Source organism: Pleurodeles waltl, chromosome 5, assembly GCF_031143425.1.
Source record: "Pleurodeles waltl isolate 20211129_DDA chromosome 5, aPleWal1.hap1.20221129, whole genome shotgun sequence".
In the NCBI taxonomy this organism is placed as follows: domain Eukaryota; kingdom Metazoa; phylum Chordata; class Amphibia; order Caudata; family Salamandridae; genus Pleurodeles; species Pleurodeles waltl.
In genome coordinates this window covers 143,758,022-143,774,938 of record NC_090444.1, presented here as the reverse complement: position 1 = coordinate 143,774,938, position 16,917 = coordinate 143,758,022, and the positions used below count along the sequence as shown (strand labels likewise).

The 16,917-nt window shown below is 43.7% G+C and overlaps 1 protein-coding gene across 4 annotated transcripts in view; it reads left to right on the top strand.

Annotated features, from left to right (window-relative positions):
• Positions 1 to 16,917, top strand: part of LCLAT1 (lysocardiolipin acyltransferase 1) — a 591,785-nt gene that overhangs the window by 378,803 nt on the left and 196,065 nt on the right. For all 4 annotated transcript variants that reach the window (XM_069233815.1, XM_069233812.1, XM_069233813.1 and 1 more), the window contains one exon: positions 4,661 to 4,777. In XM_069233815.1, the coding sequence (XP_069089916.1) occupies positions 4,661 to 4,777 (117 nt within the window). The remainder of the gene's footprint in view (positions 1 to 4,660; positions 4,778 to 16,917) is intronic.

Below are 16,917 nucleotides of genomic sequence, written 5' to 3'. Positions count from 1 at the left end.
GTGCAGTGGTTTAGAGTGCACTGGCATGGAGTGGGGTGGACAGAGTAGAGTGGCATAGAGTGCAGTGGAGTAGAGTGGCATACAATAGAGTGGAAGCGAGTGCAGTAGTTTATAGTGGTGCAGTGGCCATAGAGTGCAGAGTAGACTCACGTGGCAGAAAGTGCAGTGACATAGTGTAGAGTGGTGCAGTGCAGAGTAGAGTACAGTCACTTAGAGTGGAGTGATGCAGAGTAGAGTGGCATAGAGTGCAGTGGCACTGAATACAGTAGTACAGAGTAGATTGGTGCACAGTATACCGGCAGAGAGTGCAATGTTGCAGAGTAGAGAGTCAGTGCAGTGATGTAGAGTGGAGTAGAGGGGCACAGAGAGCAGTGGCATGGAGTACAGTGATGCAGAGTAGAGGGCGGTGGCGTACAGTGCAGATGTTTAGAGTGCATTGGCGCAGAGTGCAGTGACATAGAGTGGCATGGGGTAGAGTAGCAAAGAGTGCAGTGGAGTAGATTGGCATACAAAAGAGTGGCAGGGAGTGCAGTAATGCAGAGTGGTGCAGTATCATAGAGTGCAGAGTAGACTTATGTGGCATATAGTGCAGTGGCGTAGAGTGGTGCAGAGTGGAGCATTGTAGAGTGGTGCAGAGTAGAGTATAGTGCCTAGAGTGCAGTGGCATAGAGTGCAGTGATGCGCAGTGCAGTGGCATAGAATGCAGTAGTACAGAGTAGAGTGGTGTAGAGTGCAGTGTTGCAGAGTAGAGTGTCAGTGCAGTGGTACAGAGAACAGTGGCATAGAGTACAGTGGTGCAGAGTAAAGGGCAGTGGCATACAGTGCAGTTGTTTAGAGTGTCGTGGCATGGGGCTGAGTAGAGTGGCATGGAGTGCAGTGGAATCAAGTGTACTAGTGCAGAATGTGGTAGTACAGAGTAGAGTGGTGTAGAGTATAGTGGCAGCCAGTGCAGTGTTGCAGAGTAGAGTGTCAGCGTGCAGTGGTGTAGAGTGCATTGCAGAAGAGTGCAGTGGTCAGAGTGGCACAGAGTGCAGTGGTGTAGAATAGATTGTTTCAGAGTAGAGTACAGTTGCATAGAGTGGAGAGGTGCAGAATAGAGTGGAGTGGCACGGAGTGCAGTGGCATAAAGTAGATTGCTTCATAGAAGAGTGAAGTGGCTTAGAGTGGAGAGGTGCAGGGTAGAGTGGAGTTGCATAGAGTGTGATGGCATAGAGTAAAGTGGTGTAGAGTGCCGTGGCATAGAGTGCAGAGGTACAGAGTAGATTAGAGTGTCGTACAGTGTATTGCTGTAGAGTGCAGGGGCATAGAGTTGAATGCAACAGAGTAAAGTGCACTAGAATAGGGTGTATTAGCTTAGTGTAGTGTTGCAGAGTGACATAGAGTGGAGTTGTGCGGACTAGATTGGTGTTGCCTAGACTGGAGTGGTATAGCATGCAGAGGAGCAGAGCGCAGAGGTGTAAAGTGCATTGGCGTAGAGTGGTACAGAGTAGAGTAGAGAGGCATAGCGTGAAGTAGCATAGAGTGCAGTGGAGTGGTTCAGAATGGAGAAGAGTGCAGTGAAGTGGCATAAATTGGAGTGATCGAGTAGGGTGTACTGTTGTGGAGTGGTGCAGAGCAGAGTGGAGTATGCATGGTGTGGTAACACACTGCCATTACAGACAATACATTTTTGATTGAAATGACCATTACATTTGCAGAGATAATACAGTTTTTCAAATCAGACTATACTGTGCACAGACGATGATGCGTGGAAATTGCATCACCTAATGCAAAGACTTGATTTAATCATATAAAGGTATTTGTTTCCAGCACAGTTGAAAATTAACAAAAATATGCTTCGTTTGTACTCCTAATTCTGACATATTCTGAAGTTTATTTAAATGTTGTCATGTGATAGAAAAAACTCTTTCCTAACCTCAGTATCCAGCAAGATTGTTACATGAATCCTCTCACTTTGAAGTCAGAGAAAGAATAGTAAACACTAAGATCCCACCAAGGACAGAGCCTGACATTTGACTTTGTTATTTTAATGCGCAGCAAATGTGATGAGATAAGAACAAGATTTACAGGTCTTTTCACAGAAAGGGAGCACTATGAAGGATACTGTAAATAAGGTTTTGACAAGGGAAGGGACAAACTCAAGCTGCATAGCCTAAAACAAATAAAGCCAGCAAATCGAAAGCAACAAAATGTGAGTTACAAACCCCAAGGCCAATGGCAAGCAACGGGTTGAATGCATTCACAAGGAAGCACTACGAATGTACTTAAAGTGACAGCCATGGGATACTTTGTGGGGAAAGTCCAGTATTTTAGTCCAGTCCATATCTTGCAGAGGTTTGGCCGTATCAATCACCCACGTAGTATGACGAGAAGACCTGGAGTGGTTTCCATGTTGCAGGAAAGGTCTGTACACCCATTCTATCAGTTTGCCACCAGTTATTATGCTGTAGAGCTTCTAGCACACCTCATGTAGGGTTAGTGCTAAGTGGCAGACATGAAATAGGGCATTTCATGATTATCTAAGGTGGTTGTAAGTAAGGAGTTGACCGGGGTGAAGTTGGTAGACTGCCACAAGAGTTTGGAAATGTAGTATCTCGCCCTCTAGAAACAAATCCTCCAATTTTAAGATACCTGCAGCATGCCACTGATGGAGTTGCCCTGAGCACAGCCGCCCTGTGCGAGTGGGAAGGCTTAGCAAAGGTAGAGGAGGAGCATAGAGTGTCTTTGTGTCAGTGAGTTTACAGGTTCTAGCAAAGTAAGAGAAAGCTGTGCATGATATCACCAGATGGTGATCCGTAGAATGGTCAGTAGGAAACAATGAGCAGTGCATTAAGCCTTCCTTAAAAGTCTTTACTAGTAAACCCCATCTCATGCAGTGAGGTGGGCAGAAAAACAGCGAGCCACCCATTGGACCTGTGCAGCTGAATAATAGCGTTATAAGTCCAGAAGGCCTAATCCACCCGCAGTCATGGGTAGCTTTAGAGTGGAAAGAGCTATTCAGCGTCGACCAAATCAGATGTGTGGCATGTCTGAAGAAGGAACGAAGGATGAGCAGGGGAAGGTTTGCTAAATACTACTATCACTGGGGTAACACACCATCTTCACTAGTGCCACGTGGCCCACTACAGAAAGCAGAAGAGAAGACCAAAAAGCAAACTGGGCTTGGAGGGACCATGACGCTCTGTTGAGATTTCCATCCTGCAAATCAGTGGGAGAATGGTAGATATTAATCACTAGGTATCAAAAGGTAACTGGTTCCCAGTGCCATATGTTAAAGAAACACTAATTACATTTTAAAATTCTTACATTTTGTACATGCAATTTCCATCCTCTCTACACCTCTGCGCTCTGCTCCTCTGCATGCTATACCACTCCAGTCTATTTGTTTAAACTAACTTAAGGTTAATTACTTTTAATGTGTCCTAAACTGTTTGCCAAGGGTTTTAAAATGTTCAGAAACATAATCAAAATGTTGCTGTTACTTTCTGGTCAAGAAAGATTGGGTAGATATGGGTAGGGGTGATGACCTTGCCGCAGTACTGGAGGGCATTCATTTACTACTGAACAAGGACATAATGTGACCACTGAATGTAGCATACCAGGAAGGCAATCACAAAAAGACCACAGTGAATAAATAGTGATGTGTTTAAAAAAATAATTAAAAAATGCACTGACAACATAGTGAGGCATGGACTCTCTCCTGTGTGTCTGTAGAACTGACGTTTGTTCTTGAATTTTTGTCTTGAATTTTGACCCTTTGTCCTGAATTTTTTACAGTCCTGTCCAGAATTTGCCTGAGTGCCAGGGTCACCTTAGTGGGGGTCCCCGAGTTTCAGTAATGATAAAGTGGGGATCAACAGAAGTCAAAAGGTTGGGAATCACTGATCTAGACTCTTCATTGTCACAAGTGGACAGTGAGCCTCCTGACCTGGCCCTTGTGTGCTGTCCATATGGTCAGTGGGGTCTAGAGGGTTAAACCCAGGAACGCACCTTACATGAGTCATGCACGAACTGCTTTATTTCAGGCGTCTGGTGCTGACGAGCAGACACCCTTCACCTGAAAGCAGAGTTCGATCCGTGACTGAGGTTCACTCACCCTTTCATCCTTCCGAGTTCAGAAAAATGGGCACCAGTTTTATTGAGTAATAACGGTTATGTTTACTCAGGGGACTTAGACACACATACGCTAGAGCTCGAAGCGCTCGGTAAATAAAACGCTACGGAGCAGCTAACTTTCACGTTACTGACAAGAGTCCGTTGTGTGTGGTAAACTAGAAAATGTCTAATGTAATTCATGGTCAGCGACAGACGCTTGCTCTCTAGTAACACTCACCAACGAGGCTAATGCGGATTCATTTCAAGTGCCTCTCTCGTTTATAGCGCCTGTTAAATGGAACCTGCTCTGAGTTGTGCTAAAGTGGATGAATTTCTCTAATAGCTTGATGCGCCACGCGCACAAAGCTCCTTATCTCCCGCTCTTTGAAATTAGATGAGAAGTAATTTTATTTCCGCGCTTATTCATTCCCCTCACGACCGAGCGCGCGCGCCTCTTTCACACATTAATGTATGATTTGCTGACATACTCCTGCTCTCTCTTCCCTGTTCTTGGCGTGTCGCCCGTTGATGAATGCGTGTTTTTGTTCTTTCCCTTTTTGTTTAGCAAACACCAAAGCTCGCAGCGACGAATTTGCTGAAAAGAATGGACTTCAGAAATACGACTACGTCTTGCATCCGAGAACGACGGGCTTCACTTTTATCGTGGAACGCCTGAGGGAAGGTACTGAATGCTTTTCTATGCGCGGCCTCCACAGTCTGTCAGTCGGCCAGCTCGCAGGTCTCCATCCTCGAGCAAGCGCTGTAATGGCCCAAGTAGATGCAGTGCGCAGTCTGCTGCATTTGTTATGGGCTTTAGTATGCCAGCGGCCCACGTGCACTGTGAAAGAGTGACTTGTTTTTACTAAGGTATGTTATTACGAGCTAGTTGACGTAACACTTGGCATTCGCTGCAGCATCGCAATCACGGGATTAATTTGTCATCAGAAATGCAGCATAAATCTTACTCCTGCTGCAAAATATCATGCATTTTACATTTCTTATGTATGAGAAATAAGTGACTATTTCCATGTGCTTTTAGGTCTGGATTTTGGCAGCAAAGCTGTTTTACCTACTGCTCACAAACCACAGAGCTTCAACCTTTAGTTTGAGATTTTGTCAATACCGTTTTGGCTCAGCCCAGTGGAGTTCTCGTCTGTAAGCTAATGCTATTGGCTGATGGGTGTACCTTTCCTCCTCCACTGGAGCCCTTGCATTGAACTGCACTTAACACACACATCTCTGCCTGGTCCTGCTGACTCCCTCCCTTAAGTCTCAATCTAATGTGCTAATTCTGCAAGTGATACACAGAGCTATTGGCCTTGCCATCTGTTGTTTAATTTGGCTGAATGTGACTGTTTCCGATCTTGCATATGAAGAAAGGAACATTTTAAATCCCACACGTGTCAACTTTATGCATAATACATATAAACCTGTCAACCTTCGAGAGAGAACTTGGAACTACTTTGCATTGTCTTTAGTGGACTTTAACAAATTATTTTTCAGTTGAAAAGATTATAGTTGAAACTCTAAAAGGACATCAGTCTTACAGTACAGTGTAGTCACAAACCAACAGCCTTGCATTTACTGTTGATCTCACAGGTGCACTCGGTCCTGTGCTAAACACTGGATGTCCTCCGGAGCGCACTGGCTGTATAGCGGGTACCATGGTTGTGCATGCTTCGTCACTGCAGTGAATTGAAAGTCACCAAGCCCTCATTACAAATAGCTTGTGTATTACCTGTTATTGCGCTGCCCCAGAATTACCATTCCCGAGGGGATCCAGGTAATTATGGGGTGCAGTGAAATAATGGCAGTGATACGCTTTTGAAGAATAACACACAGAAATTGGATGTACCCCGAGATTTTCTTTTTGCATACATTTCCCTAGTATTCCTTTATAGCCTTTGGGCCCGATTTGGAAATTGGCAGAGGGGAATGCTCCATCACAAACGTGACGGATATCCCGTCCGTCGTATTACGATCCCCGTACGTTATAATGGGATTGTAATACGCAGACTGGATATCCATCACTTTTGTGACAGAGTATTCCCCTCCGCCAAATTCTGAATCAGGCCCTTTGTCTGCTTGCAGCAGGTGAAATCTCCTGGTGAAAAATAGAAAAGCTGTGCTGTTCCCACAAAACCTATAATTTATACGTGGCTGATAACCCCTGTTACTAGCCCTGTTGGAATTATGTCACTTGCAATGAGGACCTAAAATATTGACCCACATAGTAGAATACATTAATTGCTTCTGAGGGTACTGCTGTTACCTACTGGGTAGACTGTTATGGCCTGCCTAACTGTGTGATATCACTAAGTAGGACCAGAGAGGTCAGTTATGTTTTTTAATTAACATTTTTCTTCTAGTACAATTAAGCAGTATTTTTCAGTTACTCTTTGTGTGTGAGAGAGATCATAGAAAGAGAAGAAAGGATGCAAATGAAAGACCAGCACTGGCAACACCAGTAGGTCTACATTTAATGGCTGAAGCATTTTGGCTTTGTCAATTCTTGTTTTTGTGGTGATTTTTGAAAACCTTTACTGTTGGACGAGCTGCTGGACCTGCATCAATCTAACAAAAACCACTGGCTAATACCAAATGTATTTTTTTGGTCTCAGAAAGCTGGCATGAGTATTTTATACATGCAACTTTATTCAAAGCAAAACGTTTTGGCTATTGCCAGACCTAAAGAAAAAAATATATTTACCTACCTAATCAAAAGAAAGAGCTTCCAGCCACGTCATAAGCCAATGGTTGAATTATTTATTAAATCCTTTTGAGGATATGTGTTCTTGTTAGAACTGCACTCTTTCACCACAAAGTGATATCCGAGACAATCAGTGATGTTTGCCTCAAAGTGCAAAACAAATATTTAATGAATTGCAGTGCTTCTAACAAATTTAACCTTTATGCACTTTAATATGAGATGCATACAACTCTGTGTTTTACAGGGAACTCTAAATCATGTCAAGTCATGTCTTACCAGGATGTTTGGCAAAACCCCCAAAATGTCATCCAAGTAGTGCACTGGGCCACACTCAGTTTTTCTTCTTTGAAGTAGAACTTTGAAAGTACTGAGTACTGATGCTGTCATATGTGTTTTCACCAGTGATGGCACTGTCGTTATAACTTATGATGTCGTGTGAGGTCATGGACCGTGCTTTAGAGAGTTATCCGGGTTTGGTAGCCTATATTTCAGTGCCGTAGGGTTTTGAATTTAATATCCATGAGGTCAATTCTACTGAAGTATTGTGAGAACCTTTTTATCACTTAAATTTATGTACTTAGCATCTAATCATGATACTCTTTCTGCAAAGAGTTTTCAGTAAAAAAAAAAAAATATATATATATATATATATATATATATATATATATATATATATATATATGTAGCTATTGTACTGTGGATGAAAGTATCTTGCAACAGATGACAGCAAACTGCGCCGCTAAAACCTCCAAAAATACATCACAACTGAAGGGGCAAAAACATGGTATTCAGCTCAAATGTAACATGTAAGTTCAACGTCTTCGGCTAAAGCATCCCAAGGGTGATTCTACAAAATTGGCAGAGATCATCTACTCAGCTGCTGTTAAATACTCGGGCATTTACAAACTAAGGCTACTGAAAATATTTACGCATGCTAATTCAGCAGCCTGGTGTAAAGATTGCGGTCTTACTTCTGTTATTGCAAGACAGGGAGTCATGACATCGCCCATGGAGCTACTAACTAAGCTCTGGAGACTTTCCAATTAAATATACCTGATAGTGACAGATCTTGGGTAAGCACGACGGTGTCTTAAAAGGTCTTTGGAATGCTGTCACTGGGTGCAGTGTGGGTGGCTAGGCACCTAGATGTTGTGCAGGAGATCCATACCCCTCAGTCACTATTTAGGATTCTGATGCCTGGCTTACTGAGTGCAATGACCACTCTTTCAGTAGTGGCTCACTTCAGGAGGAGTTAGTACCATGTTTGATAACTCAAATTCATCATAAAAGCCTCTCTGGAGCCACAGAACATAAAACCGATTTCTAGCATCATGTGTTCATTGGAAATACTTGAAAAGGCAGCATCTCCCTCTTAGTGCAGTGTCATCCGAAGGACTCTGGAAATCCCAGTGGCTTACCGGCAGGTGTCAGAGTCAGAAACTACCCTTCTGAAGTTTAATCATCAATTCTGAATCTGCTGAAATAAAAGGGCCAGTCGATTCAGCTTTTGAAAAAAGATGAAACGTTTGAGAACACAATTCTTTTGGTTCGAATACATTCACTGGTATTTGCTCCTAGATAACTAACAATTTGTTGAATCTAAACTCTGCAAAGACAGTGCCCCTGTATAAACTGAGATCGGTTGGACAACTATATCGTAATATTCTTGTTTGGGATTCGATGATCTCTAGTTGTGAGAAGTTTAACACCCTGGGGTCATGCTTTAGATAGCACACTTACATTGTCTTCTTGTAGCTTTTATCTCACTCTAACGCAGAATGCACCTTCTGTTGACATAATCACGCTCTCTAGTGCTAGCCCCTTGTTCTCTGCAAAATAAACTAAATTAAAACACTTTTAGTTGGGACAGAGCAAAGCTACCTCCATGGATTCAAGTGCTTCAAAATAAAAGGACAATTGTTCTTCTAGAACAATTGCTTTAGAACTTAAATTAGGAATGCATTTTTATGTTGCATAGTATATATCATTGAAAAACAGGTTTTCTGACCTAACTTGACTCTGCATTGCCCATAAAAGAATCCCAGTTCTCTCATTGTGGGCTGATTCTTGGCTGTGACTGAATCACACCCTCCTGTTGATAGTTCTGTTGTGGTCTGCTCTTGAGATTAGGTTGGCTGGGACTTTTCCCGTTCCCCAATATAGACAAATTCATCCCAGACAATATTCCATAAAGATGCATGCGGAAAAGCATATCTTTCATAGTTTGCTATCTAAAATATTGCTGTTGCATTAATCAGAAACCCTTCTGAAGCTTTCTGTCCAATGGGAAACTCCTAAACCTTTTAATAAGGAACGATCTCAGAGCATGCTGCGATAAATGAAATGAGTGAAATGGATGTCATCTATATAAAGGAAAACAAATGAAATGTTGCTGTTCTATTCAGGTGGGCACTGCGCGCTTCAAGTGCTATGTTTTGCCGAGCCAGCAAAAAGCTGTACAACACAAAGCTATCAAAACAAGCTGTGCAAAGCTGATAGGTTTGGCTTAGTAAGCTGATGCAGTGGTTATTTTTTCTTATTAGTTTTTATTGCAAGAATGTCCCAAAAATAAAACAAGAAATAAATAACATTTGCCACTTAAACATGACATCCATAGACTTGCAATACACAAATGTAAATTAAAATCAAAATTAACCATTGCGTACAGTTTTAATAGAATAGTATGCGTGCTTCGTAACAGAAAAGCATATTTGGAACAGTTATGTATTCATTTTTTTCCTTTAATGCATGTCACAGGAAAAGTTGGTTCTTATTGGTGCACAGAGTAGGTACTGTTGTTTGTGTATTACTTTAATAAGATATCATTTAAATACAGGAAGATGACCAAAAAAAAAGGAAAAGGCTAAAAAATGGAGAGAAAAAAAAAACATTGATAAAGTAAAGTATTAGCTCATCCAGCCCTGGCACCGAAGTGCACTTTTTTTTTGGCAGATATGCACGTGTATTCAGACAAAATGCCACCACTCACAATGCAAGCAAACCAATGGCTGAAGAGGACTGTTTCATTGCCCCCTACTATGCTATGTGCTAACAAGAAGCAAAATGTGAATGGCAGGTTGGCAGACCAGTGAATTAAAAATAAAGCTGACCAAAGCTGCTTTTTTTTTTTTTTAAATACAATTTTTCAGTCTGGCTTTAACAAAGAACTTCTGATTTTTCTCAAATTACATATTTAATGCAATTACATATAAAGACTTTTAACCAGCCCTTTTCATCCATTTGTATTCTGTTATATTATTCACAATTTTCTTATTCCCACTACAGCATACAGCATGGGGCAATGGGCATGTTGCTCTTTCACAAAAAGCACATCCATACAAACTATCTTCTTTCAGTGTCTGGGACTGCTATGGCAGAGTGTGCTTCATGGAGCAGAAATAATCTTTTTCTTTGGAGCATGTGTATGTTTTATATTAGCAAGGTCCAGTAACTCCTGAGAAATAGGAATTTAGAGAAGCCATGATCAAACAAAACAATGGCAAAGCAAAAGGCTGGGGGCCAACACCAGACCTATTGGCTTTGTCACTGTTCAATTACATGAGGCTGGTAATATCGCTAAAACTGTTTCGTGACAAGACCTAAGAAGGAACCAGCCCTGCCCTATTTATTTATCTGTTTGTTTGCTTTCTAAACAGGGGTGGCTCTTCTGCAGTGGCGGAGGAGCATGCACTAGCCCCCCCCCGCCAAGAGCCAGGAGATGAAAAATAAAACAAAAGTTGACCATTGTTTTACTTTTCATCTGCTGGCTGAGCCAGCAGTGCAAGGAGTGGTAGGGCTGGGTCACGGGAGGTGGGAGGAAGAAAGAGTGCCCCTCAGTGCGCCTGAGTGTTAGGCCGACCAAACACATATGCGCACCTAGGTTTCTCAAAGCTGCACAGACCTCAGGGCTGTGTCTGAGCAGCAGTCCAAGCCACTCCAACCAATCCTGGCGCTGCTTTCATGATATTTGTAGCATGAATGCAGCGCCAGGATTGCTGGGGAGCCTGTGCTGGTGTCACAGCAACTGCTGGGACACCAACCATCAGGAGCAGAGGAGCGAGGCAGCAGGAGTCAGCGGGAAAGGTAAGTTTTATATATTTTTTTATTGTCCCCCCCCCCCTTTGATATTTGCAGCAGCCCCCACTGTTTCTAAAGTACGCACAAGGTAATATATATGTGCATGTATCAGAGTATTATAAAAGATTTATATTGAAGAAAGTGAACATGATAATAACAAATCAATGTTTTAGCCTATCCTTTGAAGAGCTTTCTTTCCTCGGAAGTGTTTGAGTTATGCTTTAAAGTATTTGAAAGTAGGTACTTAATAGATGGAAGATAGGATAGCTGTTTTGGGTTTCCTTGTCCATCTTTAACAGCTCATCTTTTATCTGTACCGCAATGAATAATTGATGGAAATAGGTTTCTGAATCATTCTTTTGAGGCTGTGTTCAGTAAAATACTTATTTCGTGATTGATAAAGTGAATTCCATTGATTTAGGTAATAATAAAACCTATAATTTAGAGCATGGTGGTTTGGCAAACCTATATGTGACTGACAGAACGTCATTAATTGTATTACGTTTAGACCTTGAAAATATTGAGAATTGATATTCAGTTAAATTTTTCGACGTCTGAGTTAGTAAAAAGTTGTGTAGCTTCATAAAAGAACTTTGCTCCTAATGTGGTTTGATTTGAACTATACCTTCGTGCAAAAGAGTGGTAGACCTTTTTAAATATCTGTTATACTATGATAGCATTTTTTCACTTACAAAGAGATAATTTAATCAGCAACCATGTATAAAAATATTTAAAGTAAAATAGTTAAAATGTACGTAAATCAATTGCCTCCAGTTCCACAAAAGGAAACTAGGTCCAATTACAGATGCAAGGGTTGTTTGAAATGTAATGAACTTGTTCAAGCTCCTGCGATTGACTCTTGACTATTAAATCATCCTTTCCTGCGCCATCTCTGACTCTGAGATCACTACATGGGCCTCACACAATACTGTAATAGGCTCTTAAGATCCTTGGAAACGCACTGCAATCTAAATTTCAAGAAATATACTACAAAACCAGCAAATAGTCGTACTTAATAAATTAAAATTAATTGTTCGCATTGCCCTTTCCTGTGATTAGTTCTTTGTAAACCTATAAATCATGCACTTTTTGAAAAAAAAAAATTCTGTGTCCCTGTTCCTCAGTGGCAGACTATGCTATTTTCCCATAGAAGACAATTATGCAGCAGTCACTTAAAGGACGTTTCCTGCGTGCTACTCAGAGTTCATGAACAGGGCACGAAAAAGAAACACTGAAGAAGCGGCCTTTAAGAAAGGACATTGTTTGTGGTGTCCCTCCCAATTTTTCATTGCATGAGGGCTATGTATGCTATACCACTGCTCAACAGTGTGACAGTATCTGTACTGTCCCCCTAAAGTATGTACTTTACATTGGCTTCACCTAATTGCTCATTTAGGTTTCATTTAAGTTTCCATTAAGGTCATCGTATATGGTGGACAAAATACAGCACTGGTCAATTAGGGGGCCCCATTGTGTATTTGCATAATCTATTTATAGAGAAAAGGTAGGAAAAAAGGGTATGGCTCCAGGGGGCACCATTTTGCTGTTGCTGGACTTAAGATTTAAAAGCACATGGTAAGGAAAGGCTTTGATGTCACTTAGCAAAGCCTTCTTTTATATATTACGTAGACACCCTATAGTGTTCATTGCAAGCCTCGAAAGCTAAATGCTTAATATAAAAAAAAGTGGGGTGTGCTAGATGTTAAGAAAGACTATGTCCTCACCATGAACACGTATACTGTGACAAACTGTTTGTCCCTGTGTAGATAAAGCTGTATTTTCCATTAACAGGCCTGGCTATAAATAAAAGTCTCTTTATTTACATTTGGCCTGGGAAAAGCATTGAACGGTCAATCAAAGCCATTTTCCACTTTAAAAATATAATTCACTGGTGAAAGTAGACTTTTGATAACTTTAGTGAAAGAGTAACTTTATGAAGTGTACATTGTACTGCTTGAAAGAAACTTTAACGGTTTGCTTCATAGCCCTGCTCTAGACACAGGGCCTGAATCACAAAGGTAAACCTACACTTTCATGTACATGTATGATTGTTCCCTACCACCAGGGGGTTGGATACTGCATTGTATGAGGGCAGGCACAGTCCATTCCGGTGTAAGTGACCACTCCTCCCTCTACTCTAGCCCAGAAGGCTCATAGGATATGCAGGCCACACCCCAGCTCCCTTTGTGTCACTGTCTAGAGGAGATTCACAAACAGCCCAGCTGTCAGTCTGACCCAGACAGGGAATCCACAAACAGGCAGAGTCACAGAATAGTTAAAGCAAGAAAATGCCTACTTTCTAAAAGTAGTAACACGGAAAGATGATGGACGGAGTGCTGAACAATGCAAACCCTCACCCCCAGTCACAGATCTGGGTTTAATCCATCGTTCTTTTGCTCACCATGCCACCCCAGGTTGGACCCAGCCATATGCAAATCAGTCTTGACCCTGTTCCTCATGGGAACAGTCTAGTCTGAACTACCAGGCCAGGCCCTCCTTGGACTGGAAACAAGCATTCTGGGACCAGTTTCAGGGTATCACCCTTCATCAGCCGGCCAGTGTTTTCTACTCTGCTGCCCGGGGATGCTGTCCACAGGAGACTGTGTGGCAGGACGATAGGCCCTTCTCGGCGTCTAATTGGCTGTGGCATCTTGAATTGGGGTCCATGTCTGTGTTGAAGAACAGAGCGGACCTGGCCCACTGCAAGCCTTATTCTCATGTGGCAGCGGGGGCCCTGACGTATAGATGCTAATGGACTTCTTTCTACATTAAGGCAGTGCAATAGCCTCCTGTAAATTGTCGCCTCCCCAGCTCAGAGTGGACCTGGTGCTCCTCCCCCCCTTCCCCCTCCCCGATGACATTATGTAGGATGCTGCCTTTCGGTGGAAGTTGGGCCTTCAGGCAGTGCTGCCTTCACAACACGCTGGTTAGCATGGTGTTCGTAAGTCTTAGGCCTCGGGCGGTTGAGAGGAAGAGGAGCAGCCCCTGAGGACCTAACATCAGGGCAGGACATATTACAGAGGTACAGGCCCAGAGTGGGGCTTGCTGCCATGGCCCATTGGTGAGCAAGACAATGGGGAGAACTGTGGGGCATTGGGGAGGCCTACTGAGTCCGAGGACCCAAAACTGACACTTGGCGGAGGTGGAGGTGGTGGCACGGTAAGCGGGCTCACCCGGTACTAGGATAATCAACCCAGCTTGTGAGTGGCTGAATTCTGGGCCCTGTACCAGCCATAGGGAAAGACAGGAATGCCAAGGTGACACAGGGAAACACGATAACACAGTACATTCAGGCCCCTCAATCCCCGATAGCGATACAGGGCTGGAGGCTTCTGAAGGCCCCTCAGAGGATCCCATGAGGACTTAATTGATGGCTGCTATACAGATGTCCCTGACGGCACTCGAGAGGACACGTTCTTGACTGAAGTCAACCTCCTGCACACCGATCTGCACAAGGTAGTTGCAAAATGCATTTTTTTGAACTTAGAAAGGAGGTGTGGTCCTGGCTGGGAACCTGGGATTACTCAAGCGGAGTGAGGAGAGTGACGGACACCCTCCACCCTCTCTGGGGGTCAGATGGGGCATGTGCTGGGAACGGGCTTGAGCAGTGTCGGATTCCAGAGGTAAACTGGTGCGGCAGACCCCACGGGTAGTGGTACAGGGAGATGGCACCCTGGACATGGAGGAGACTGAGGACACAAGGGGACAGTGCGCTGATGATGACTCCGTGGACCAGGAAGAAGATGGTGGGAGATCTCTGATGTCCTCCAGTGGATCAACAGTGGCCTGTGCAGGTGGGATTATGTGTGGGAAGCAGCTTCTGGACAGTGGAAGAGAGGGGCAATGCTGTGCTGGATGGAAGGGATGGAAAGGTCATAGCAGTGCTGGTATAGGCAGTGGAATGAGGAAAAAACAATTTTCAAAGTTATTGGAAATTACAGTCACAGACAAATTGAAAGGGATAGATAGGGTAGCTGGGGGAGGCCTTTCCAGAGGGACCTTAATCTTTATGGGGTAAGGAGTCCCACCCGTGCATTTGACTCAAGGGTAGCAGGATAGCGGGAAGTGTATAATTCGTGGGGGGGGGTGTTAATAAGGCGCCTGAGGGGGTGGGCAGACATGTTTTCAGTGAGTTCATAAGTGTTACCCCAGGGGCTAGGGGGGACTGACTATTGGGGAGAAGGGGTGCAGTGTTCATGGAGGGTAGTTTAAAGGTTTGAAGGTTTGTTCGACTGTGATACAGCTCACTGCTTGTAAGCCACACATCCTTGGGAAGGTAGTAGAAACACAGATAATTGTAACTTCCTTACTTGAAACGTTCGTGGCCTGGAAACTTACATAAAAGAGACACATGGTGCTGTTGTTCTTGCGTGGACATAACATACACAAAGCTTGCCTTTAAGGGACAGACCTGCTGGACACCTGAGATGGACAAACTGAAATGGAAATGGCGGGTCAGCTGTATTAGTCTTCTTATTAAGCGTATGCCAGAGAGGCCTCTATGTGAATTGCCCCGGGGGCACCCTTCATGTGGATCTACTCAGAAGCAGAAGTTGAGGGGAGATTTGAACTCCCAAAGGGTACATTGAATGGTAGAGAGCTCTGTATCTTAAACCCATATACACCGAATGATGACAGAGTCTTCTACCCTAGGATTCACGATTTGCTGTTGATGTGCATTGGTATCCTCTAGGCAGGTGACTAAAATGTGTCTTAGATGGTAGGACCCTGGATAGACATCCTCCTGACAGGACAGGAAACAGCACATGGTGTCTGCACTAAGGCAGGTAATGGGTAATACAGGTAGTGTGGATGTCTGGAGGGAACTCCACCCAGGTGATAGAGAATTCTCCCATAACTCCTTGATGCATAACCATTATAGCAGGCTTGATAAGAGTCCTGGGGACCGAGGACATGTTGACCCAGATACGAGACCCTAGGTACTTGGCACAGTATCCCTCAGACCACTTTCCGTGAAGGTGAGGCTGGACTGGAATGGTGGGAGGCAGGTGAAGATAGCCTGGCGGCTCCCTCCAGGGGTGTTATTGGATGATGAGTGTCAAGAGGGCTTGGCTATGCAAGGGACGGCCTATCTAGAGACCAGCTGGGGCACTGACACCACTAGAGCTGAAGTGCTGAAGGCTGTGGCTCGCCGGGAGTGTCTTGGAATGGTATACGAGGTGAAAGGACAGTTACAGAAAGATCTAACTGAGTAGGAAGCAATACTAACTGTTCTGCAGCTTAAAGGGACAGAGGGGAAGGACATTGAGTTGGTTCCAATCAAGACTCGTAGGTTCCTGGGGGAGAAGGTTGATTAGTTGGATAAATTAAATGTTGGAGGTGTTCATAGAGACACGATCACAGGAAGAGTTGTGACAGTCTATGCGGGAAGGTCATACGTGCATGATGCTGAAGCCGGACTGGGATCCGTTGGAGATTGCACCCTATAGACTCCTCACAATGATAAACGGAGATGAAAATGTCCTGTGCAAAATCCTGGTGATAAGGCTGAGATGAGTAATAGGTTTGCTGGTCCATGAGACTCAATGCAGATTTATACCATTGCGCAGTATGACACACAATCTGCGACGCCTGACCCACATACTGCACTTGGTTAGGAAGGGGAACAAGGAGGTAGTCCTGACCTCGGTTACTGCAGGTAAGACCTTTGACTCCCTGGAGTGGCCCTATTTGATTGAGGTAATGCAGCTGATGGTGTTTGCTGGAATTTCTTCACCTGGATCGAGCTGCTTTATAAGAACTCCAGTGCCATGGTGTGGACTGGCACTAGAGTGTCGAAGATTTTCAGTATACAGTAGGGCACCTGACTGGGGTGCCCTCTCTCCCCGTTCCTGTTTATGGTGGCACTAAAACCACTGGCCATATGCCTGTGAGGGCAGTTGGGGGACGGGGGGTTGAGATTGGGAGACACCACACATGTAATCTGACTGTGTGCAGATAACATGCTGTTCTTGCTCTGGAAACCGAAAGAGTCAATACCTGCATTGATGGCACACATCAGTGAGTTTGGTAGG